General features: G+C 39.5%; 1 protein-coding gene across 2 annotated transcripts in view; it reads right to left on the reverse strand.

The window, feature by feature from the left end:
• Positions 1 to 24092, reverse strand: part of CASR (calcium sensing receptor) — an 80285-nt gene that overhangs the window by 20339 nt on the left and 35854 nt on the right. For both annotated transcript variants that reach the window (XM_019650575.1, XM_019650571.1), the window contains exons 2-4: positions 9112 to 9538; positions 6487 to 6793; positions 1707 to 2591 (exon numbers count right to left, since the gene is read on the reverse strand). In XM_019650575.1, the coding sequence (XP_019506120.1) occupies positions 1707 to 2591; positions 6487 to 6793; positions 9112 to 9296 (1377 nt within the window). In that variant the 5' untranslated portion in view covers positions 9297 to 9538. The remainder of the gene's footprint in view (positions 1 to 1706; positions 2592 to 6486; positions 6794 to 9111; positions 9539 to 24092) is intronic.

Genomic DNA, 24092 nt, shown 5'->3' on the forward strand with positions numbered 1-24092 from the left:
AATCCTACTATAATAATCACCATCTGTTTAGAGCTTAAAAATATACAGATTTCTTTCACATATATCATCTCATTTCATCTTCAAAAGAATCTTGGCTGGAAAGCAGGATAGATATTAAGGCCATTTTACAGATGGATAGACTGACTTAGAGCAGTGGCTTGCCTAAGATGATGCAGCTAGTACATGGGGGAGCTGGAATTGAAGCTGAAGTTTGGTTTATTCAACTCAAATTCAGGGATTCCACCCCTCCCACCCTTGCTATCATGTACTCTCTTGGTAGGTCAGTTTAGAACTGAGGAAAATACAAAAGGAGGGTAAAACTTGGTCTGATTGCAAAGCTAAGGTACATTCTTCTATCAATCGACACCTAGGTTACTTCCATATCTTGGCTATTGTAAAAAATGTTACAATTAGCAGAAGGGTTATCTTTTAGTGTATATCTTTTCAAATTAATGTTTCCATTTTCTTCAGACAAAAAGATGTATATGTATACATATATATGTATATAAATACACACAATGGAATATTACTCAGCAATAAAAAAGAATGAAATTTTGCCATTTGCAGCAACATAGATGGACCTAGAAAGTATTAAGCTAAGTGAAATAAGTTGGACAGAAAAAGACAAATACTGTAGTATATCACTTATATGTGGAATCTAAAAAAAAAAGCAAATGAATGAATGAAACACAACAAAAACAGACTCATAGAACAGAGATCAAACTGATGGTTGCCAGAGGGGAGGTAGGTGGGGGATGTATGAAAAGGTAAAGGGGAATATAGTTAATAATATTGTGATCATTTGCATGGTGATAGATGATTACTAGACTCAGTGTGGTGATCACATTGTAAGGTATATAATTGTCTAATCACCATATTGTACGCCTGAAACTAATATAATATCATATACCAACTATACTTACATAAAAATACAAAAATAAGATAAAATAAATCAAGATGCATATGTAAGACATGAATGGCTTTGTATGATGTAAGTCAGGTCAGACTTTTATCTTCAGGAATTCTATGAAATGAAAAAGATCATGATGTCTCTCTTATGTATAATTCAAAAATACAGAATAGGATTAAAGTATAATGAATGTTGGAATTCCACTTAAGTTCTGATTATTTTCTATTGCATATTTCTTTTTGAAATGTCCAATATCAAATCCTTTTAAGGTGAGTTTTTTCTGTGCTCTTGATTTTGCTTGTGTCCTAAGCTTAGCTGGCCTGTCGGGTGGTCCAGCACATTATATTGTGAGTAATGTAATGACAAAAGTGGTGGCTAAACACAGTAACACTAGTTTTATGCCCCTTTAGCGTATGGAACGTATAGGTACTCAACAAATATTGTTACTTACAATGGAACAATATCTTTAACTTAGCATTAGAAAAATATCCTGCACTCAGTACCAAATCTGTTCCAGGGTATTAAATACTTTTAGAGGCCACAGTCTTGATATTCAGAACCACTGAACTAAAGAACAGTTGAGGCAAAGCTTTAAACAGAAAATCAAATTAAATTGCTCTCAATTGTTCAGAAGTCAGTTGCTCAGATGTTTGAATGGGCAATTTGAATCTAAAGCTACATTTAGTGGCCTTATTTAGATATTGTCTGTTTGAAGTAACCATTTTATCTGTCCTGCCTGGATCAGCCCAACTCTGCTTTATTACAAAGAGAACTGCTATCTAAGTGAAGGGTGTACCTGCCAAGCCTCAACCTTCTTGATGTCTGCACAGGAACCGTTGGTGAAGAGCCCTCTCCCAGGTAAGCAGGTATATATATCTTGCAGGGCATGAGCAATGGAGTAGACTGCTAAGTAAACATTATAGGATATCCGTAAATGTGTATAATCCATGTAAGGGGTCTCGACACTGCTGATATTCTCGTCCCCTGTACAGAGAGGTCTGAAGGCAGTGGAGCTGTTGCTTATCCTGCTACCACCTTCTTCTTGACCTCTCAGGAAGGTGTCCATGGGTAAAGGTCCTTTAGCACCTTCTTGGAGGTGGCAATTAAATGTTTCTTCCCAAAACTCCTTGGCAAAACCATTGTGGACAGACTTCCTGGGGTGGACTTTCTGCAAGAATTCCCGGAAACCTGGGATTTGCCCAGCCTTCAGAGCAAATCCAATGGTGCCTCCAACCACATGGAAGTACTCAGGCATGGCAATCAAGGAAGAGCTGGCCCAGGCCTCACTGGCCAGCCAGATCTTGCTGGTGATATTGCGTCGAACAATCTCCTTGATGAGGGGTTCAAGGTCTGGGCCACTGGAGAAAACGACGATGACTTTGGCTGTGGAATTCTGGATTACCTCTACCACCTGCTGGATCTCTTCCTCATCAGAGTACTGGGAGATGAGTTCGCTGAAGTCAATGCAGATGTCCCTCTCCTCAGCTTCCTCTCGGAACTTCTCAATCCCTGGCCGGCCATAGTCATCATCAGCTGCAATTGTGCCCACCCAGTTCCAGCGGAAATACTCGATAATGTCTGCCATGGCAGTGGCCTGGTGTTCATCATTGGGGATGGTACGGAGGAAGGACTTGAACTGATTCTTGTTGCTGAGGAGTCTGCTGGAGGAGGCATAGCTGACCTGGAAAGAACACCAAACACAGAACACAGAATGAATGAGTGAGGTGCTGCGTGAGCCTCAATGCTTTGTGGAGGTGGCTTGTTAAGCACTCATTAATCTAATTTTTCAAACATGTTGTTCACTGCAGATGGGATGAAAGAGTGAGTGAACACAACCAGAATCTGTTCCTCTCCAGTGCAAACTCCCAAGCACCTGTCAGTCTATTGGGAAGCATTCTAATTCCCAGTGGGTGGGTCTTCACAATGCTACCTTCGAAAACGGGTCTGCCTATTAAGTCAACCCAACAGTAGGATCAATTTATCCTTTTAAGGAGGGTCTTTACGCACTGTTCCATACTTTCTCCTAACCTTCCCTGTACTGACTCATTGGTTATAATATACCCATGTACATATCTTCTGCGGGTTGGGTCCAGGTTCTGATGTGAGCATTGTAGCTTCCCCTTTACTGTGATGAACACTCCATCCATGACTCACCTCTGGTAGGAATCAGGTTCCCTGTGGGTTATGAACCTAAGGTCTTCAGAGGAGCCCCAAGGGGTTCCCCTTTCTTAGTCTGCCTAGTTTTTCTCTTCCCGTCTGTCTCTAGTCTCCAGCTATTCACTGTCTTCCCTCCCTTTGCTCCCCCCTCCTCCACCCCTGCAGTACTTTAGATAAGTACACTCAATTGCAGTCATTTCTAAGAAGTGTTTATCTTTTAGGCTCAATTAACCATTAGGTTCATTAGGCTCAATTCCACTTTACCACAATAACAATGATGCACATCATTAAATATAGACAGAAAAATATCCTTTGCTCTCCTGGCTTCTCAGTGGGTTGGTTCAATCACCATCCAGAGCCCTTTCTTCTGCTCAATTTCAAGTGATGGCTGAGGTCTCTTGACAGGCGTTTGATGTAAGCCTCCAAAACCCAGGCAGGCTGAAAGGAACCCTGGAGAAGCTGCCTAGGTGTGTTTCTACTTTCTAAGACATAGCCAGTTCTACATTTGAGCATGGGTGTGGGCCACCAAGGGAAGAAAGCTTTATTGTTTATGGTGAAAGATCATTGCCTGAAGAAGTATCCGAATATCATGTAAAGCATTTGTTAGTGCAGAGCTTCCCAACTTTTTTTCCACACTGTGGCTAACAGAGAAGATGGGGTTAATGGAGGAGGCTGACCAACCCTGGTGTGTGTGTGTGTGTGTGTGTGTGGGGGGGTTCTTTGACCACCCTCATCCCCACCTGTACATCCCAAACCTTGAGAGGATCAATATCTTGGCAGGCTTTGGCCCATCTGTAGTACTCCTGTGTGTCCTGGCTCACCAGTTAGGAAGCTCAAAGTCATTGGACCATTTCTTTTGAGAAACAAAGCATTTTTATACTTAATGGAATTTCTTCTAGATAATGAAGGAATGTTTAACATCTCTTGTTCTCCAGTTTTCTAGAGAGATTTAAAAATTCTTAAGAAAACCAAGGTGACAAAATTTGGGGGAATGCCTTTTTAATATTTCTTATCAATTGAAACAATTAATTTTCTATGTTCAGTGTTTTAAAATGATTTTTTTCAATATGTTCCTTCTTATCAATGAATAGTTTCTACATCAAAAACATAAAAGGCATTGGTCTATGAAAGAAATGGGCCAACCTTGTTAAAGGGCAGGCATAATTTTTTTTAATAAGGGCTTTGATTCTGGAAGTTATAATACGAAGTTGACAATTTCTTTCTTAGATCTGAATAAGCCCCTTCTTGCTCTACTATGGGAGTTCATGAGATTGGTGTTAGATTAAATAATTTTTAGAGAAGTTATTGTTTTTAAGAGACCTCTATTTGCAGATCCAAACAACAGGCTCCTGTATCAGGTTTTTGCAAATGAAAAACCTACTTAGGCATTTTGTGAATCCATCCATTATTGCTTACTTCTTGATCTTTTGAAAACTAGGCCAAAAAAAGGATTTTAAAGGGATAAATATTAAAGAAACAAAAATATCCTCATGGATATGTTTCTCTTAAAGAATGCATTTATAATATTTGTCCAGTTTGAGGGTAAACACCACTTCATACCATGAGCACCCCCACTAAGAAAAAAAAAACCCTTAAAAACACACAAAATTTTTTTTGTAACACGGGAGAACTTCATGAATGATTCAGAAAACTGTTTTAACCACAACTTGTTTTAGCTGGTCTGCTTGTTCCATCCACTTGGTGGCATGAGTGGCATAAGAAATAGCACTGGGCCTCTAACTCCTGCAAGCAGAGCAGCGATTCCCATTTCTGCTGCACAGTGGAATTGCCTTGGGAGTTTTCAAAACTCCCAGGGCCCAAGCTGCATCTCATTATCAATGAAACCAGGATCTCTGGGGGGTTAAGACCCAGGCACCAGTATTTTCCAATCTCCCCAAGTGGTTCCAACATGCAGCCACTGCAGGGGGCCACTGCTGTAGGTATACTTACATTGATTTGACTGATAATCATTATAGTCTTCTCAGCACTTTTATAATTTAAATTTAACTTAACCTTATCTTTCATCCAAACCATAAAACATTAAAACCTTCCCCTACATGTTCTTTCTTTACATGATGACAATTAGCATCTTATGCCTGTTGGCCATGGGGTAATGACAACCTACTGTTAACTGTGTATTTAAAATAATACTACACAATATGCCAAATTTAAAAGATGCATATTTGCATCTTGCCCAACACATTCGTTGATATGGCCTTTGTTAGATCATTTTAGCAGAAAAGTTATAGCCAGGGCTTCCCCATGGGAAACACCTTTAACTCCCTGAAGTAAGGATTCGGGAAATGGTGACAAGACTTTCTCAGTTGTCACATGTATATAAAGGGATAATGGCTGTCACCAAGGAAAAAAAGACCTTGCAACATAGAAATGTGAATTTAACAAGGGTACTTTATAAATTCTAAATATTAGACATAAAAAAATAAATTTAAAGTGTGATTTATAATTTTTTTTTATAATTTAATTTAAAATTTTACATAAAGGATGTATCACAATTGAGCTGATTCTCCCATCCACGGACATTTAGGTTGTTTCCAATTTTTCAGTATTATAAAATGATGTCATAGATCTATAAATATTAACATGAAAAAGGGTTTGCTCTATAGTGTTAAGGGGGGTGGAATCAGGTTATAAAATGGCATTTAGAGTTTGCTGTCTTTTTTTTTTTTGAAGCAAAAACATGCAAATTTGAACAAATGTTTATTAAAGCACTTGTTTCAGTGAATTCTTAGCATTTGAAAATGCAGACATCTCCCCACCTTGGCTAAATTCCTGCCGGGTGGAGGCTGCTTCTTCGTATACACTCCATAAATATTTGTTGAGTAAAGTGGAATATTTTCCATTACTAGAGCATGCAACATAGTGATGAAGTTTCTGTTTTATGAGAAAATATGCTCTGCTTCTCTCTGAGCTAAATTTTCAACCAGAGGGTAGGGAAGCAGAGACTTTTAATGGACTAGGATTAAGGACATATTTGGATTTGGAAAGTCTGGATTTCCATCATATGGTCTCTTTCCTTTTAGTAAAGGCACTGAATGGTGATTTACTAAAAGAATGGATCAGAAAATGAACTGAACGAACATTTTGGGGGAAAAAAAGACTAAGTTTTATACAAGGTATAAAAATAAATAAATAAAAGGTATATACAAAATTTTATATATGGTATGTTTAAATGCATTTTAGAAGAGTTGTGAAGGTCTAGTTGATGTTGTTGACATTGGGGTTCTCAGAAACCTTAAGTGGTCATGATCCAGTGCCCCAACTAATTAAAAGGTCTTTTGTGCCTGTGGAAAGCCAGAGGTAGAAAAAGAGCAAACTGTTCAGACCCTGGGCATGGCAGTCCTCCGAAACTGCTTCTCCTGACCCCTGCCACATTGCCCCATCTAAGAAGGCCTGGGTACCTGGGGAATGTAGAAGAGCCCCAGCAGGTTTGCCACCGCCGTGGAGATACCCGAGCCAGTTGCTCCCACCACAGCGATAGTAGAAGGGATATGCTGTGAGCAGTTGCAGAACTCATCAAGGTTCAAAGAATCAATTTTGTTCTGGGCCACAAAACTCAGGGTGGCTTCCAAGGCTTTAGAAACGGTGTTGCAAGTGTCGAATATTCTGTATCCCAGCGTCATGTTGGGAAGTAGGGCCGGGCTGCTGTTTATTTCCTCTATGGCAAATATCATAGCTTGTAACCAGCGAAAGCCCCGGAAATTATACCTAGAAGAGAAAAGAAATGGAAGAAAATGGGAGGCTTTCTGGTCACCTCTATTAGAGTAAGGACTTAGCAAAGTTGGGCTGGAATCACAACTCTATTACTTTTTGCTTTTTGTGTTCTTTGAGACTCAAAGTCCTCTCCGTAAATGAAGATAATATCTACCTCATAGGGTGGCTGTGAACATGAAATAATTATGCAAAAATTTCAGCACAGTGCCTCACACCCCGTTAGGGAGCAATAATGATGAAGACTGTTAATAGTAACAGAATGAGTAATTTGTATCTGCCCTATCCAGCAATGAACTTGAAGTCGCTGATATGAGGTACTTTAGTAAAAGTAATATAGAGATTTAAAAAGAAGGACCAGGGAAAATATAAATAGATTAGTATTTTAATATATGTGGGAGCCTAAGATTAACCTCAGATTTTCAAAGTCACAAATTTAGACCATGACATTCTTGGAGATCAAAGCGAAAAGGGAAATGAGTGATCTCATCTTTGTAAACAAATAGATAAATAGTGTGCATAGAAAGGTTGTTCACAAACAGTGGTTATTTCTGGGTGGTGGCCTATGAGTTTCAAAATTGTGTGCTTTTGGTTTATTTACACTTTCTATTTCAAAAAAAAAAGCATGGATTGCTTTTCAAAGAGCATTATTTTAAATAAAAAACAAGCATATTAAAAAGAGAAATAGGATCAGTGACATAGTTTTCACTCTCCTAAGGCTTGGCTCAGGGTGAGGGCTTGTTAGATGTGCTGAATCAGGGTATCAGTGCTCCAAATAACTTGGCAGGTTCTTTCTCTTTATATCGTAGGTTGCACTACTTGAACTCAATGACAGGAGGTGAGAAATACAATCTGTTCTACTCCACTGCATCATTTAGGTTCCTAAAGGTCCTGATATAACTTTCAATGTGATGTTTTCCCTTAGTCATTTTCTTTATGTGTCTGTTATTTAATTACTTGTTTCAAACATACAAAGTTATTAAAACATATTACAGAATTTTTGATTACATAAAACATCTATGCTGCTAAACTGATTTTGCTATCTTTGTTTAATATAATAAAAAATATATCTTACTTAAGGTCAAGCTTCTTGCTTGATCTTAGGCACATATGTGGCCCATGTACAACTCTGTCCAGCAAAGTACAACAAAGAGGGTATTTGTCCACAAGGGTTATGTGAAGGATATAACCAACATCAGTGAAATTCTGCACTTAGTTTTTCTGCATTCATGCAAAAAATGTTATTGAATTTGTGAGCTCTCATTAGAACATAAACAGAAATCCAGTTTTGTTGGAACAATCCTAGTTTTTATTTTCATTTTCTAGCTATCAGAAAGACCAAGGAAAAGTGCTGGATCACTTTTGGAAGTTGCAAATTTCAAAGAGAAAGTGCTATTCTCTCTTAGAAGATGGGTCAAGACTTGGGGGGCAGTAATGGTGTCTGATGTCCAGATTAAGGGAGGTGATATGCAGCCCACTGTACCCTGCAGAAGTCAGATTCTATTTGAAGGAATTGTGCCTAGTTTTAGATGCCACATTCTAAGAGTCATGATAAATTAGGGAGCATCAGATGGAGGGCAACCAGAAGGTGAGGGGTCTGGAAATCATGTCATGCAGTAATTGTTTGGAAAACTGAGACTATTTGGTCTGAGGGGGGAGAAAAATGACTCAAGGGGATATATTAGCTATCAGCAAATAGCTGAAAAGAGTCCAGTTGAATTAGATGGATTCCGTGTTTCTCCATCTGTGTTAGATATATTCCATGTTAGCAGGGGGATTTCAGCTTTCTATAAGAAAGACTTTCTAGTGGGAGTGGTTCCAAAATGCTATGGGCATTTTGGAGATGCTTGGGTCATGCCAACCACTGAGGTTTCTTTCAACTCTAAATCCTTCAAAAAAAAAATAGAGTGTGGAAGCCAACATTCAGCTATTACTGATCATTGGATCACTTACAGTCAATGGGAGATATGACTACTCAGGTTTGAAAGACCTACAATAAATTTCTTTCTAGGTACTTAGTCTTCCATTAAACAATACTGTTTCTTGGTGAACAATGATGACTCAGTTACCAAGTTACCGGGTACATGCTCCAAAAGGCTACGGATTTTTCTACTCAGTATCATTGACATTTTACTTTTGGAAACATTTTCTTTAAAAATTGTAGTGGTGGTGGGGATGATAAGCTTCAGCATGATTATCAATCACTGTTTTTGAAAAGAGAGAACGAGTTTGAAAAAAATGATTTTGGATTTGGTACAGCTTTTCTCCAACCACCCAGAAGAGAAGAGACTCTTTGAGTTGGCCCCTTCCCTTACCTGATACATTCCACAGACTCTGGCCTTGATTTTAGATCTTGATCTTTGGCTGCTACTCCAAAATGAATAGGAAAGAGTCCTCCCAGGATGATGTCCCCTTTTTTCTGGGCTCGCTGGTCGGGCCCATAGGCAGAGGTGAGCCAGGTAAATGTCAAGAGGACCAAACAGCGGCTATAAAGTGCCATAGTTCTGCTTTGTTTTCAGGGAGAGAGATAAGAATGCTGGTAGTTTGGGGGTTCCAAGAACTTTCCCCCTTGGTGCAGTTCACTTCCTGTGTTGGGGGCACATGTCTACAGAGAGGTTAATAACAGAATGGGAGCCGTGGTGTTTGACTTTCCATTTCTGCCTTCTCCATTGCAGACTAGTAAGATGGATGGTCCTTGAGTCTTTAGAAGCCACATCATGTAGAGACTGTCTGTGATGCTTTCTAAAAGAAAAGAGAGACAAAATGAGTTCAACTAAGCCTATATCTCATCTTGTTATAATGACCGCAACAGAGGTGGTTCAGAATTTCTATTTGGAGAGGCTGAGAGGTAGCAGGTGGGGAAGGCTTGCTTAGAGTCTCATTTTTATAGCACTTCATGTAAGATACAGAAAACTTTAATTGCTCATATAGGAGAAGGGCTGTGTTCAATTATGAAGGCCACATTTTAAAGAGGCCATTGATATGCTAAGGACTCCACTGGTATTGCCACTGGATTTTAATTCATTCATTCTTCTGTGTAAATAATGCATAAAGTTGATATAGTAGTAGCAATTTCTTGTATAATGATAATATTAATGATACTTTATTCAGCACATAGGTTCTTATAGAAAATACAAAATGAGTCATAATTAAGTTTAAATCTAACTTTAAATTAAACAAAAGTTTTGCAAAGGGCCACTTATTCATTATTTATCATGATAGCCCCCCCTGTTTGAGCCTCCTCATCACAGGTCTCTGGTTACAGTTTGTAATATGACACTCCATAAAACTTTGAAAAATAGCTCTTGAAAAGGATATGGCTAAATCAAAGGTCAGATTAGGTTCTACAAAGCTCAACAGCTGAATCTAGGAAAAAGTCCTTCTGCTTTAGCATGATTATCCTAGTAGGAACTCTCTGCTCTTCTCACTCTACACTCTTCTCACCCACTCTGTGGGTAAATTGCTGATGACATATTGATGTCAGCTAACAATACAGCCTTCCTGAGTTTCAGACCCAAGCATCAAACCATCAACTGGACATCTCCACTTGGATGTCCCATAGGTGCTTCCAACTTGACAGGCTCTAAACTCACTTTATCCCAAACTTGTTCCCCCTTCACCATTTTCTATCTCAGCAAATGGCATGCTGTCCACAAACACACAAAATAAGAAGTCATCCTTGCTTCTTCCCTCTTCTCATCAATGCCCTTCATATTCAAACAACCACCAACTCCTGTAGATTTTACTTCCTAAATCTCTCTGGAATCCATCTACTTCTTCCCACTTCCAAGGCCATCTTAAGTTCACCAACATTTCTTATCTGGATTTCTACAACTATTTCCTAACTGGCCCTCTTTTCTCCAGTTTTGTCCCTTTACAGTCAGTCCACTTTTGCAAATCTTTTTTTTTTTTAAAGATTTTTATTGGGGAATTGGGGGGATGGGAACAGTGCTGGGGAATTGGGGGAAGGGGAACAGACAAGTTGCTGTCGTTTTGTTCTTCAGTCTAGTTGTGGAGGACGTTGCTTCACTGGCCCAAGTTGGCACCATCATTGCGCTCTTCCCAGGCGAGGCAGATCAGTCGCCGGCTTCTGGATGGCCGCTCACAGTGGCTGTTGGCCGCTCACGCTGGCTGCTGGCTACACACGGTAGCCCATGGCAACCCACTGCCACAGGGGCTGCAGCCTACGCCGTCGCCAGCGACTCACGTCAGCCCAGCTCCAGGTTGAGCTGTTGTTTAGCATCTTAGCTGTAGAGGGCAGTGTCACTGGCCCTCATATGTGGGATCCGAATCCGGGCCCTCTGGTGTCCCAAGCCAGTTCTTAACCATCGCACCACTAGGCCGGCCCCACTTTTGCAAATCTTTAGCTGCCATGGAACACATGGTTTGGAGCACAGGCTCCAGAGTTAAACCTGGCTTTGAATCATAGTTCCTCTATTTCCTAATATATGACTGTGGGCAAGTCACTACACCTTTTGTGATCTCAGTAAAATAATTCATGGAGATCCATTAGCACAGTGTAATTAGTAGACTCATAGAAAATGCCAGCTGTAATGAGTACCTTTCCAGCCTCACTCTTGCTAGTCTTCACTTTGAACTCCACACTCCAGCCATAGTGAACTTTCTTCAGATCCTCAAATACATGAGGCTTCTTTTAAATTTCCCAGACTGCTCCTTTATTGGTCCCTCTGGCCTAAACATTGTCTGGAAAACATCTGCTTATCTTTCAGCTTTCAGATGTTCCTAACTTCAGGAGTGTGGCTTGGTGAATTGTGGGGCCTTTGTGTGAGTGGAGAAAAGAACTCTTCGGGGGCAGACACGGCCTTGGGCCAAGGCATACCTACTGCCAGGGGAGTGGCACACAGGCTGGATCTCCACCCATGCTAACTTCTCAGTTGTGCCGTGTCTTATAGGACTCTTCAAGGAGGCCTTCCCTGAACAGTCAGACCAGGCAGGTCCACCTGTTATAGTCTTTTCCATCTTGGATCTTGGAGTTCCTTTCTTGGAAGGTTCATCACATTTTATTATAATTAGATGCGTAGATGTCTGATTTCAGAGCCCAAGCTCTTTGCCATTGTCATATGCTTCCGCTTTTCCCTTAGGATCTCCACCTCCTCCAATAGCCATTCTAGAAGAGGGTACAGGGTCCCATATGAAAGGAGCACCCCAGCAGACATTCAACATTCATGGAATTGCCTCCAATAATGTCTGAACATCCACAATCATCCTAGTTCTCTGACTCCAGTCCTGCTTTTAGATTTTTTGGCTTCATTCCTTGGATCTGGGTCAGATATTCAGACATACATTTAATAAGTATACCTGCTAAGGCCTGGGAATATAAGGTAACAAATATGAACAAACATTCTGTCCCAAGAATTCCCAGTCTGGGGGCAGTTACACGGGTGTAGAGGATCACAATTTACCTCAACATTCAGAAGTGAAAAAAAAGTACTATAACTTTGTATTCAACAGCTAAATTCAACTTTGCTCCCAGGACTTAACACAGTATCTGAAATGGTAACTACTAAATAAATGTTTGTTCAATGAATGTGTAGAAAAGAAAGTACAGTACTTTGGAAGGAGGCAGAAACTAGCACTTATTGAACCACTCAGGATGTCAGGTCCTTTAAACATCCAATGTATTTAAAATTCACAACAGTAAAAAGGGCAATACCAACTCTACTTTCTAGTTGAGGGAATAGATTCTTCAAATAGTCAGCTTACTCAAGTGAGAAATTCTGGCACTTGAATTAAGAACGCCTCAAGAACTCAGAATTTTAAGGAGTCCCATATAGTGTATTACATTAGGAGAGGGAACATTGTAACTGGCTAGGTTAAGTCACTAAGGTCTGTGAAATTTTTCCTGTGAAAGATTAACTACTTGGAGAAGTTAATTAACTTCATTAGTCCATTCAAGAGAAAATTCATGGCAAGAAATAACAGATGAAGGAAAGATTTCAGGTCAATTTGCAGTAGTTAACTCCACCAGTCTAATGTAGTTTCCAAACCATTCTTTTTAGTCCAATTACCAGGGTCTAATTTGCTTTCAAAGCTGAGAATCATTCTCAATCCTCACTCTCCCTTTCCTCCTATATCCAATCACTTTGCCCTGTTGATTCTACCATCTCTGTCCAATCTGCCTTCCCTTTTCCATTCCTGTTGCCATTGCGTCATCCCCACCCCCAAATTCCTTGTTGTCAAAGCTTTCTTTTCTTTCTCCCTCACTCCTTCCACCACCTAGGTATGAACAACCAGAGCAGTACCAAGTGTGATGGTAGCACAGTGGATTAATAGTTGGAGCTCGTCATTGTCACTTCAGCTTGCAATAGTTAGAATACAAATGTTCTTGAATAATCACTAACACTTCAGTTTTTGTATCTATGGTAGACTTCTAACTGTATCTCTCATCTCTGTACTCCTTTTATGCCACAGTAAAATAAGTTTTAGCTGGACAAGTAGTTGTTCAAAATAAAAAGACTACTTTCCCCAACTTCCTTTCTAAGTATGTGTGGTCATATGACTAAGTCTTGGCCAATGGGATATAAGTTGAAGTGCCTGTGGCTTCAGGAAACTTTGCTTAAAAAATAGTTGATATTTGTCTTTTATTTCATCATCCCCCCATTCCTCTATTCTGCTGCATGGAGGCAAATGTCACAGCTAGAATGCATCTTGAACCAGAAGTCATATCCTAGGGAGTGATGGTGCCATGAGCTGAGGATTTCATGGAGCAGAACATTGATACTAGACTGTTCCTGGACTTCTATATGACAGAGAAAAAAATGCTTCTAGCTTGTTTAAGCCACTGTTATATTTTTTCTTACTGCAGCTATATTAACCGTATGTATCCAAGAGTTAGAGATAAACTGATTTGTTCTCCTTACTATAAGTTTATTTCATTTAAATCATATATAATTATGTTTGCCTTCCTGCAAAAAAATAGTATTTCAAACACAAGCTAAAGCTTTATTTGTTCTTTATCTCAATGACAGGTCATTTGGAAAATGAAATGACTCATGGACCAGCTGGTTTTATGTTTGGAAGATCCTTGAAATCATGAGGAGCATTTCAGTACTGACAGATGATTGGTCACTGAGTTCCTTGTCCAAGAGACGTGGAACGGAAGGTCAGGGCAGATGGGTCTATGGTTTCATAGGTTTGTGATTTTGTAAATTCATACCATTATTCGTTCAAAAACATTTATTGAGCTCTCTATGTGCTAGACACCAGGAAGTGCAAGGCACGTGGAAAAAAAGTTGAGATTGTTGCCTTCAAGTTGCTCGTGGTTTAAAAGGAGACAGAAAGATGTCTTATTATTACAGTGATGCAAATGCTAGGAAGAGGGCTGAACGATGTGTTGAGGGAATACAGAGGGAAGAGTGACATTCTTTCTGGTGGCTGCTAGGAGAGAGAATTAATTCCAGTGGGGACTGGAAGCTTCCTGAGGGTAGGGCCTGTCTCTGTTCCTCATCACTGTAGCCTGCCACAAAGCACAGTGCCTGGAACTTAGTAGATGCTCCACAAGTATTTACTGAGTGAATGAATAAAGCATGACCAGTAAAAACCAGGGGCTGGTTGGTCAGTTCTAGGGCAGAACAGGAAAGGGGTCACCCCACAAGATCGAAAGTTCCTAAGGGCAGGGATTCGTCATGATCACAGTTGCATCCCCAGCATCGAATAAGAAACCTGGTATCAAATGGATGCTCAAACTATATCTGTTGAACTTGCATTTGTCCCACAAGTTGTATGGCTCACCCAAGTTCCAGAGTAAAGGACAAATTAACAGAGGATAGCAAGGCAAGGTTAGGAGTTGACACTGCAACATTTCAATTTTCATCAAAGTAAAAACAACCCTGGGCTTCGACATTTTTGGAAATGGTATAATTGTAGAGCAGAATGACTTTTGCTCACATTTCAAACTAGAGAAAACCGAGGCATAGACCTTTGGAACAGAAAACCACTCAATAAATTAGAGGCATGGCAAATTCAAAAGTTATGATTTCTCAATCCCTGGACTGCAGAAATAAAAATTCTAGGTTGCCTAGATAAAAAGGTGGTTATGAAACCAAAATTGATTTCCAATAGAGATCATTTCTCTCCGTAGGGGGAGTACACTGGTTTATCTCTGGTTGATTGTACTGTAATCGTTGCCCTCTTTTGTCACACTGATTATAAAGAATACGAACTGTAAAGTTTGAAGCCGCTTTGGCAGAAAGGTGAAAAGGGTATGTTTTAATGAGGGTGGCCAGGGAAAACCCTGAGAAAGTTTGACCAAGCCCCGGGTACCTTGGCTCTGGTTACAGCTTTCTTGACCTCTTGCTGAGCACACATCCACAATGTAGGTTTTTATACGCACCTGGTGCACATTTGCCAAAGAATTAGGGACATCATATCTGTCATCACCAATGTGACCACCCCCAGTTTTGTGACAGGCCTCATTCCCTCTGTATTAAAGCAAGGGACATCCTGTTTTAAAATGAGGGCCCTCTTTCAGCACTGGGGGAACACAAACTGCTGGTCACACTCGGCTGCCTCCCTCCAGGCCTGCTTGTCGTTTGCCCGCCAGCTGCACAGGTTCTTACCCTCCATCTCCCTGACGACAGGTGTGACTTTTGGAGAGTCCATGCCTCATTTAGCCCTGGTAATGGCTTAATTGAGTCGGAAAAATGCAAGGACAGGAGCGTGATAAAAACCAGCTGAGCTGGGTTCCTGTTAGTCGTTGGAAAAGCTATCAGGGAAGGGAGGAGAAAGGATGAACTAGGGTGGGGAGGGGCATCATGGGGCACCCAGCAAAGTGGGGAGAAGGAGCCAAGACAAAGCAAATAAAGAAGACAAGGAGGAGAGAAAAAACAATATTCATGAATGCTGGACTGTGAGCTTCTTGATGACAGGGCCCGGTCTGTCCCATTTTTGGCCTGGAATGCAGAGGGGTACCCTAAATGATTGTTAAGTGAATGACCACATGTGTGGAGCATGACAATATGATAAACCATCTTAGGAGTTTATGAAGCTATCTCAAGAAGAAAGTAAAAGACAGAAAAATGAATAGAATGGGAGTTGAGGTGGGGTGAAAATTCAAGGTTAAAAAACTAACAAGAAATGCATATCATCTGCTCCAGAACCTTGTAAGCTAAAATGTATGCTGGCTTTGGGCTTTGACGTGTCCAATGCCTGTGTTCCACAAAAGACCAGCGAGTTCCTGGGGACAGAAGTCGAAAGTTAAGAACTTTCTTGTCCTGAAATGTCTCCCTTAAGTAAGCTCTGCTGATGGATGTGTGGACACCCACAGACTTAATGAAACAGTTCAGGTGAAAAGCAAAGGCATGAGAGTCATGCTGTCCTTTAGGGCTTCCAGCCTTACAGGAAAAAAAATATTTCTGTGGAATAACGTCCTGGGGTTGCCTTTCAAAATCACCAATGAGCCCTGACTACCCAGGGTGGTGGTGTTTTTTCAATCTGGTGTCCCAAGATGTGCCATTACCAACTGTTCTGAGGATAAAATAAGTGTGGGAATTGATGTGCCCTGTGCCTCAAAGGCACATTCTCCTCCCAAAGGCTCTGAGAAGTCCCGCAGTAAAGAGAACTGCTTAATAGTAACCTACTCATGTCCATATGTATTTCAGCATGGAACACTTCCACCTCCCCGCTCTTGCTCCAAGGACACTTGTTACAAAGCAGTGAAACACAGGCTTGGGAAGTGCTGACCTAGTGGAAAGCATAAAATCCTTCACTGGAGCCACTCCCAGTCTCTGGATGCATTTTTTGAATGGAGAGCTATGCCTGCCCCTCACTGGACATGGCATTCTTTGAGGCCCAGGTATGAGATTGCAAAGAGTAGTATTGGAAAGAAGGACTGAGGTGAGGTAGGTGAATGCTGATGCATATGTCAGTCTGGTCTTGAGCATATATTCCCTTTCTCGTTTCCGAGGGGTGTTTCTGGGGCACTCAACAAGCTTGCACACTAAGCCTTTCTCCCTCCCACTTGTAGCAACTCTGGCTTAGCATAGTGGCCCCTACAAGGACCACTGGAGCATAGTGGTGTGTAAGTAAACCAACTCTCCAAAGCAAGACAAACAAAACCAAAGGAAAAAGAAATGCCCTGATCTGTAGTGTATGCTGAATACTCCCACCATGGCAGATTTCAAGCTACCAGTGGTTTAACAACCAACTTGGCAAAAATCCTTGACATTTAACATTGGCTCTCGTGCGTCAGTAGAAGTCTGTTCCAGCATACCACTAGGACAGAGCTCTAAGCAAATGGAAGTGCTGGTCTTCCTAGGAACAACTGGCCCCAATTATTTTGTAGGCATTATGAATCTCCTACCTTCTGTTTTGTTCTCTGCTTTGACTGTTAGGAAGCTGCAGCCAAATTTGTGGCCCAGCTCTAGCTAAGATAGAAACCAAAAATATGCATTTTTGTGTTGTAATGTCACTCATGGAAGTACTTTTTCTTCCTGCTTTTATTTCACCCCAATTTCCTCACCATATTAAATCTTTCATTTTTATAAATAATGAGAGGACATAATCAGAAAAACAAAGAAATACATAAATCTGGGGACACAATGAGAATTGTCCCCAGGTGAAACTTCCTGTGTAATTAGGAGAAAGGGGTCTGGGAAAGTCATTCTTGCCTCATTAACTAAGTGGGTAGATTTAAGCAGACTGTTTTGGGACACCAGGTTACCGATCTCAAAATATAGAATTCTGGAGGTAGAAAGGACCTGGGAAGTTTATCTGATTCACATTGAAAGCTTCTGACACATCAATGTTTGCATTATGGTGGCCAAGTTTGTCACGCGTAGGAGGTGGAATTCAGAACTCATTGAAAAACCTGAGTGAGGTTTCATGATGAGACAGAAGTCATTTTCTTTCTTTTTCCCCCCTGATTTGTCAGTGTATCCTAGTGCTCCAGGAGACCAAATTTACTTGCAATTATAGCATAAAATCTATTATGGGAATTCTTGTAGTTTTAATTGGACCCCAGGTGCATAAAACTGGATTAATCATAATCCTTGGTTGATGACATCTGCATCATTGGTCTATGCCTGGTCCACTTTTATTTCTTTAATATACATATGTTTCCCCCCAACTCCCCCTTTTATATATCTTTCTCAGTTTTCTATCAGAGTTTTGGTCCTTTTTCACTCAAATTTGAAGAGTTCTTTATATATTATGGATATTAGCCTTTTATCTGTGATATATGCTGCAAATGTTTTCTTCTAATTTGGCAGTTCTGTGACTTTATTTTACCATGCAATTAAAAAGAACATTTTTATGTAGTCGAATTTATAAATTATTTCTTTTATTGCCCTTGGATTTTGAGTCAGTGTTAGAAAGCTTTTCCCTACACTGAGTTTATAGAGGAATTCACTGTATTTTTTTCCTAGTTTAATTTATTAAACTATTTTCTATCTAATTTTTATGTTTTTTACATTTAGTTTCCTCATCAGTGCAGAGTTTATTTTTGTGCATGGTGCGAGATATAGATCTAATTTTATCTTTTTTCCAAGTGGCTGTCTAATTAGGCCAGCAACATTTATTTAAAAGCTCATCTTTGCTTCCGTGATTTAAGAGGCCACCTTTATTATTTTTATATTTACTTAGATCTAGTTTAGGACTTTCTAGTCTACTGGTCTGTACATCTGTTCTTGTGACAGTAGCACTCTGATTTAATTATGGAGACTGATAGCATGGTTTAATACCTGGCAGAACTAATCTACCTTTGCAGTTTTTATTTCTTTTTTTTTTAAATTTATGTTTTCAGTTACAGTTGACATCCAATATTATTTTATATTGGCTTCAGGTGTACAGCATAGTGGTTAGACATTTATATAATTTATTCAGTGATTCCCCCCCGATTAGTGTAGTACCCACTTAGTACTATACCTAGTTTTTGCAGCATTATTGATTATATCCTATTTGCTGTATTTCACATTCCTTGTGACGATTTTGTAGTTACCAATTTGTATTTTGTTTCTTAGTGTGTTCCTGGCTATTCCTGAATACTTGTTTTTCCTTATGAACTTTAGCATCAACTTGACTAGCTCCATAAAAAAACAACAACTAGTAGATATATATATATATTTTTTTTTTTCTGAGCCATCCTGCCACCTGTTGGCAGCTCAGTGGCTGCTCAGCTCAGGCCAGGACTCGAACCACTGTTTCTCAGAGCTCAAACTCTTTAGCGAGCTCTTAACCAACTGAGCCACTCAGCTGGTGCCTCTTGTAGATAATTTTTATTGGTGTTGTGTTACATTGACACCTTTATGATGTTGAGTTGTCCTATTTGAGAACAGGGATGCCTTTCTTTTTGTTCAACTCTAATTTTGTATCTTTCAGGAGTGTTCCCTCTTATAGGTTTGCACATTTTTCTCATTTATCCCTAGGTTTAATCATCTTTGTTGCTATTATAAATAGAGTTTTCTTTACCATTTATGTCCTCAGCTGGTTATTATTTGTTCCATGAAAGCTACTGATTTTTGTATATTAATTATATATCCTGATACCTCATTGAGTGGTTTTATTATTTAAATTAGTTTCATTGTTCATTGAGTCTCTAGTATTTTACAGACATATTTTTACTTTTAAAAATTGAGATATAATTGACATAACATCATATTAGTTTCAGGTATATAACAATGATTTGATATTTGTATATATTGCAAAATGATTACCACAATAAGTCTAGTTAACATCATCACCATATATCGTTACACATTTTTTTCTTGTGATGAGAACTTTTAAGATCTACTCTCTTAGCAACTTTCAAATATGCAATATAATATTATTAACTATAGTCAACATGTTTTTCATTATGTTGCATGACTTATTTTATAATCGGAAGTTTGTACCTTTTGACCACATTTAACCACTTTTATTTCTTTATGAAGTTATTTTTAATAATGAATAAACAGCTGAGAATCTACCATTGAAAACAGAGAACATCAGTAGTACCCTACTTGTATGTTCCCCTCTTGCATCTCATTCTCCTGTATCTCCCACCCAAAACCATCATCCTAAAACCACATATTCACAATTTCCTAGCTTTTCTCCAAACCCTACCATCTCAGCTTAAAAAAAAACTTTTTGAAAATTATAATAAAGACTAAGATGATACACATCAAAATGTTAAGAGTGATTCGATCTCAGTGATGGGATAATAGATTTCTCCTTTTTTTGAAATATAAAAAAAGTATTACTTTTTAAATCAGAAAAGATGTTATTATAAAATGTTATTAAAAGAATGGCTATATCCCTAGACTTTAAACATTAAATTAAACATTAAAGAACAAGGTTGCAAATAAAGATTTTACTGTCTAGTCCTACTACATATACTTAGAAACATATTTTCAAAACTATGCTGGATACTTCTTACTTCTTCATTTATCTTCCATCCTTCCCCCCCTCCCTTTTTTCTCCTCCCTTTTTCTATCTCTCTTCTCCCTCTCTTTTAAAATAAACTTCTAATTTAAGTATAAGACACCAGACATATGCACAAATCATAAGTGAATTTTCACAATGTAAACACATCCATGTAACCATCCAGATTAAAAAAACAAAACAAAAACAGAACCAGAGACCCCACTCATGTCTCCTCTCAGTCATCACCCTCACCCAAGGTAGCCAGCAGTCTGACCTCTGCCATCACAAATCAGTTCTCCATGTTTTTAAATTTTATATAAATGAAATTATGTAATATGTACTCTTTTGTGTCTGGCTTTTTTGGTGCCACATTCTGTTTGCAAGATTCATCTGCATTGTTGTGTGTAACCTTAGTTTGTTTTTTCTCACTGTCGTATATAGTATTTTTATGATTATATCACACATTATCTATCCATTCCTTGTTAAAGAACAGTTTGGGGTTTTAATGAATAGTGCTACTATGAACGTTTTTTGCTTGTTTTTTTTTAAAGATTTTATTGGGAAATTGGGGGAGGGGAACAGTGTTGGGGAATTGGAGAAGGGGACCAGCCAAGTTGTTGTTCTTCAATCTTCGTTGTGGAGAGCGCAAGTCACCATCTGGCTTCCTGTCGGCAGCTTGTGGACTATAAGCTCAAGGTGCTGTGTTCAATCTTAGTTGCGGGTGGGCGTAGCCACCATCCCATGCGGAATCGAACCAGCAGCCTTGTTGTTAAGAGCGCACGCTCTATCCACTGAGCCATCCAGGCAGCAGCTCAAGTCATGGTGCCAAGTTCAGTCTTAGTTGCGAGCGGGCATAACCCACCATTGAACAGGCAATGTTGTTGTTACACCAGCTGAGCCATCCTGTCACCTGTTGGCAGCTCAGCGACAGTTCAGCTCAGGCACAGTGCACTAACCCATGTGGGAATCGAACCAGCAGCCCTGTTGCTCAGAGCCCGTGCTCTTAAGCCAACTTTTAACCAACTGAGTCACTCAGCCGGCCCCTGCTATGAACATTTTTGAACATGTCTTTTGGTGAATATATGTTGAGTTTATACCTAGAAGTAGAATTGCTGGGGCATAGAGTTTGTGTATATTTAGCTTCAGCAGATACTGCCAAATTTTTTTTCAAATGGTTGTAACCAAATTATCTTCCCATGAGCAGTATATGTGAATTTCCATTAATCCATATCTTCCCCCACCTTGGTACTGTCAGTCTTTTTCATTGTAGTTATTTCTTGCTTTCCTTTTGTATGGTTATGTTGTATCTACCTGTATTCCTAAAAAGTATTAAAAATTTTTAGCTGTTTTAAACTTTATAAAAGGGTATCATACTGTATGTAATCTTCTGAGGCTTACTTTTTTTTCACTTAATATTATATTCATAAGGTTCATCTATATTGTTGTGTGTTAACTGTAGTTCATCATTTTGACTGCTGCATAATAGTCCACTGTGTGAATATATTGCAACTTACTTATTCACTTTCCCATTGATGAACTTTTGAGCTGTTTCAATAATATTGAAATTATTTCCTTCAAATTTGCTCCAGGGCTGCAGGAATCATGGAAGAGCTCTATGAAATTCCACAGGCACTTAAAATGGGTAACTGATGTTAGCTTCTTGCAAATTTCCAAGGCCAAAAATGACATAGCCCCAGTGTTTTATCATCCTGTTTTACAGAAACTCTTTTCCTCATAGTTAACTAAAATCACATATATTTTAAAAATTAGGGCCATTTCCTCTTGCTTAATTTACCACTGCAATGAAAGACCAGTGGCAGAAAACTCTCATTCACTTACAGGTGGAATAGAGTCACCTTCATTTTTCTAGGCTTAACAACTCAAATTTCTTTTCAATCTTTCTGCTTAGGGCTGTTGCATATTTTTTTAGAGATATATGTTAATATCCCATGAAATTTTTCTAACTTCCTCATGTTATTTTTTAGAGTATACTAACAAAACTTGGTGCCATACTTAAGCATGACCTGGGTTGACAGGCATTGTGCCCCAGCCCTTACGTAACAGATCTCAGGATGTAATTGTTGCCTTTTGTCCATAACATCATCACTTGGCTGACTCACATCCACGCTCTAGTCATTTAGGTCTTCTTTGTTTTTCCAATGTACATTTGCTTGAGCAATCCTTTCAGAACCTATATTTGTATTTTTTTAATCCCCAAATATATCACATTGCAATTGTTCAAGCTGAATTTTATTTCATTTCTGAAGAACTATGGCCCCCTGTTAAATTCATTTTGAATATTGTTTCCATTTTTGAAGGACCATGTCTCCCTCTCAGGAAATGTTGATTGATTTATGAACTGGCCTCTCCAACTTTATACATGTTGGAGAATCGTGAACCATTATTTAAAGAATAAGTTCTGGAACATGCTACAGGCAGTTGCCTCCATGAGCAGGTTCTTCATGGCTGATGATACCTGCAGCTGTTCTGGAGAAAAATTGTCTCAAAGGAATAAACCTTCCCCAAATAAAGGCCATGTATGTTTCCATAAGCCTAGCTTTCAAGCTGGATTATCCAACACATCCTCACACATGGCGGAAACCTATCCAGTTGATTTCCTGTGATGTGGTAACCCACAGGCAGAAATGTAATGTTACTGTATAAACAGTTTGTATCTGTCAGGCCCTGGGCTGAGTGTAGGGCAGTGGATCTCAAAGTAAGATCCTTGAACCAGCAGCAGTAGCGGCAGCAGCACCAGCATCTCCTGGGAACTTGCTAGAAATGCAAATTCTTGGGTTCCACTCTGACCTACTGAATTAGATACTCCTGGGGTGGAGTTCAGCCACCTGGATTTTAACAAGCCCTGTGGGTAAATCTAATGTACAATCACGTTTGAGAATCACTGCTGGCCTGCCTGAACAACTCTTTTATCTGCATTGACTCAAATTACTAGTCTGTTCTTGGCCCCGAAAAATCTGTTTCCTAAGAATAACTTCAAAATGAATCTGTTTCTTCCAACACTATAAATTTTTTTTTGTTTTAACCAAGCATAACCTAACAAAGCAAAAATGCATTGGAATAGACACACAACAGTTTCCTGCCAATGTCAATTCATTCTTCAGTTTCCCTGAAATTTTACTCATGCAATAATTGCCAACATGTTATGACACTACCATTTCAGGAAACACCATTCAGAAAGCATTGCTCTATAGCTAGGGTAACTTTCTGAGTCTGTAATCAGTATACATGGTCTGCGAACTAGAGTAAATGGCCATGAACAGTAGATCAGCCACTTCTCGCCTTATGTCCCAGCCAAAGGGAAGGAAGGGGTTTGCCCATCTGGTTACCGCTCTCCTCTACCTTTCCCTGGCAGAATCTTGAGAGCACTACTTTTAAACTTAAATCTTTCATTACTAAGTTCCTTTTTTCAAATTTGCAACATGGATATATATTCCTCACAACCAGTGCATTTGCCCCAGATGGGAAGGTCCACGACCCTGCTTACATGTGCCATTAGAAGTCACCTTCACAAACCCCCTCTATCGAGCACCTCCTGGTCTCTTCTGTTCTCTCTGTGAGTACTTCTGGGGGCTCAGAAAGGCCTCTTCGGCAAGAGCTGGAATAGTCCCTAACATTCTGGAACCAGTGGCTATCCAGTGCTCTCAGGGTCTCTCTGCCCCTGAGCCAGTGAGCAGCTGCTGAAGAGATGGTCAGGGTAAGATAAGGCCACCAGAGGCTTTACAAAGACCTCTTCCCACCCTGAGTCCCCCATTTCTCTTTTGAAATAAAATCCTAGCCTCTCATTTTTGCTTTCTTCTTTTTTCTCTCCCTCTTTTTCTTTATCTTCCAGAAGTTTTCAAACTGATTTTTAAGTCGTCTCCCAATCTCTTCGATGAGAAATAAGCTCCTTTAAAAGTTATGGAAAAGGTGATTATTT

The sequence above is a fragment of the Hipposideros armiger genome, unplaced genomic scaffold (assembly GCF_001890085.2).
Source record: "Hipposideros armiger isolate ML-2016 unplaced genomic scaffold, ASM189008v1 scaffold_8, whole genome shotgun sequence".
NCBI lineage: Eukaryota > Metazoa > Chordata > Mammalia > Chiroptera > Hipposideridae > Hipposideros > Hipposideros armiger.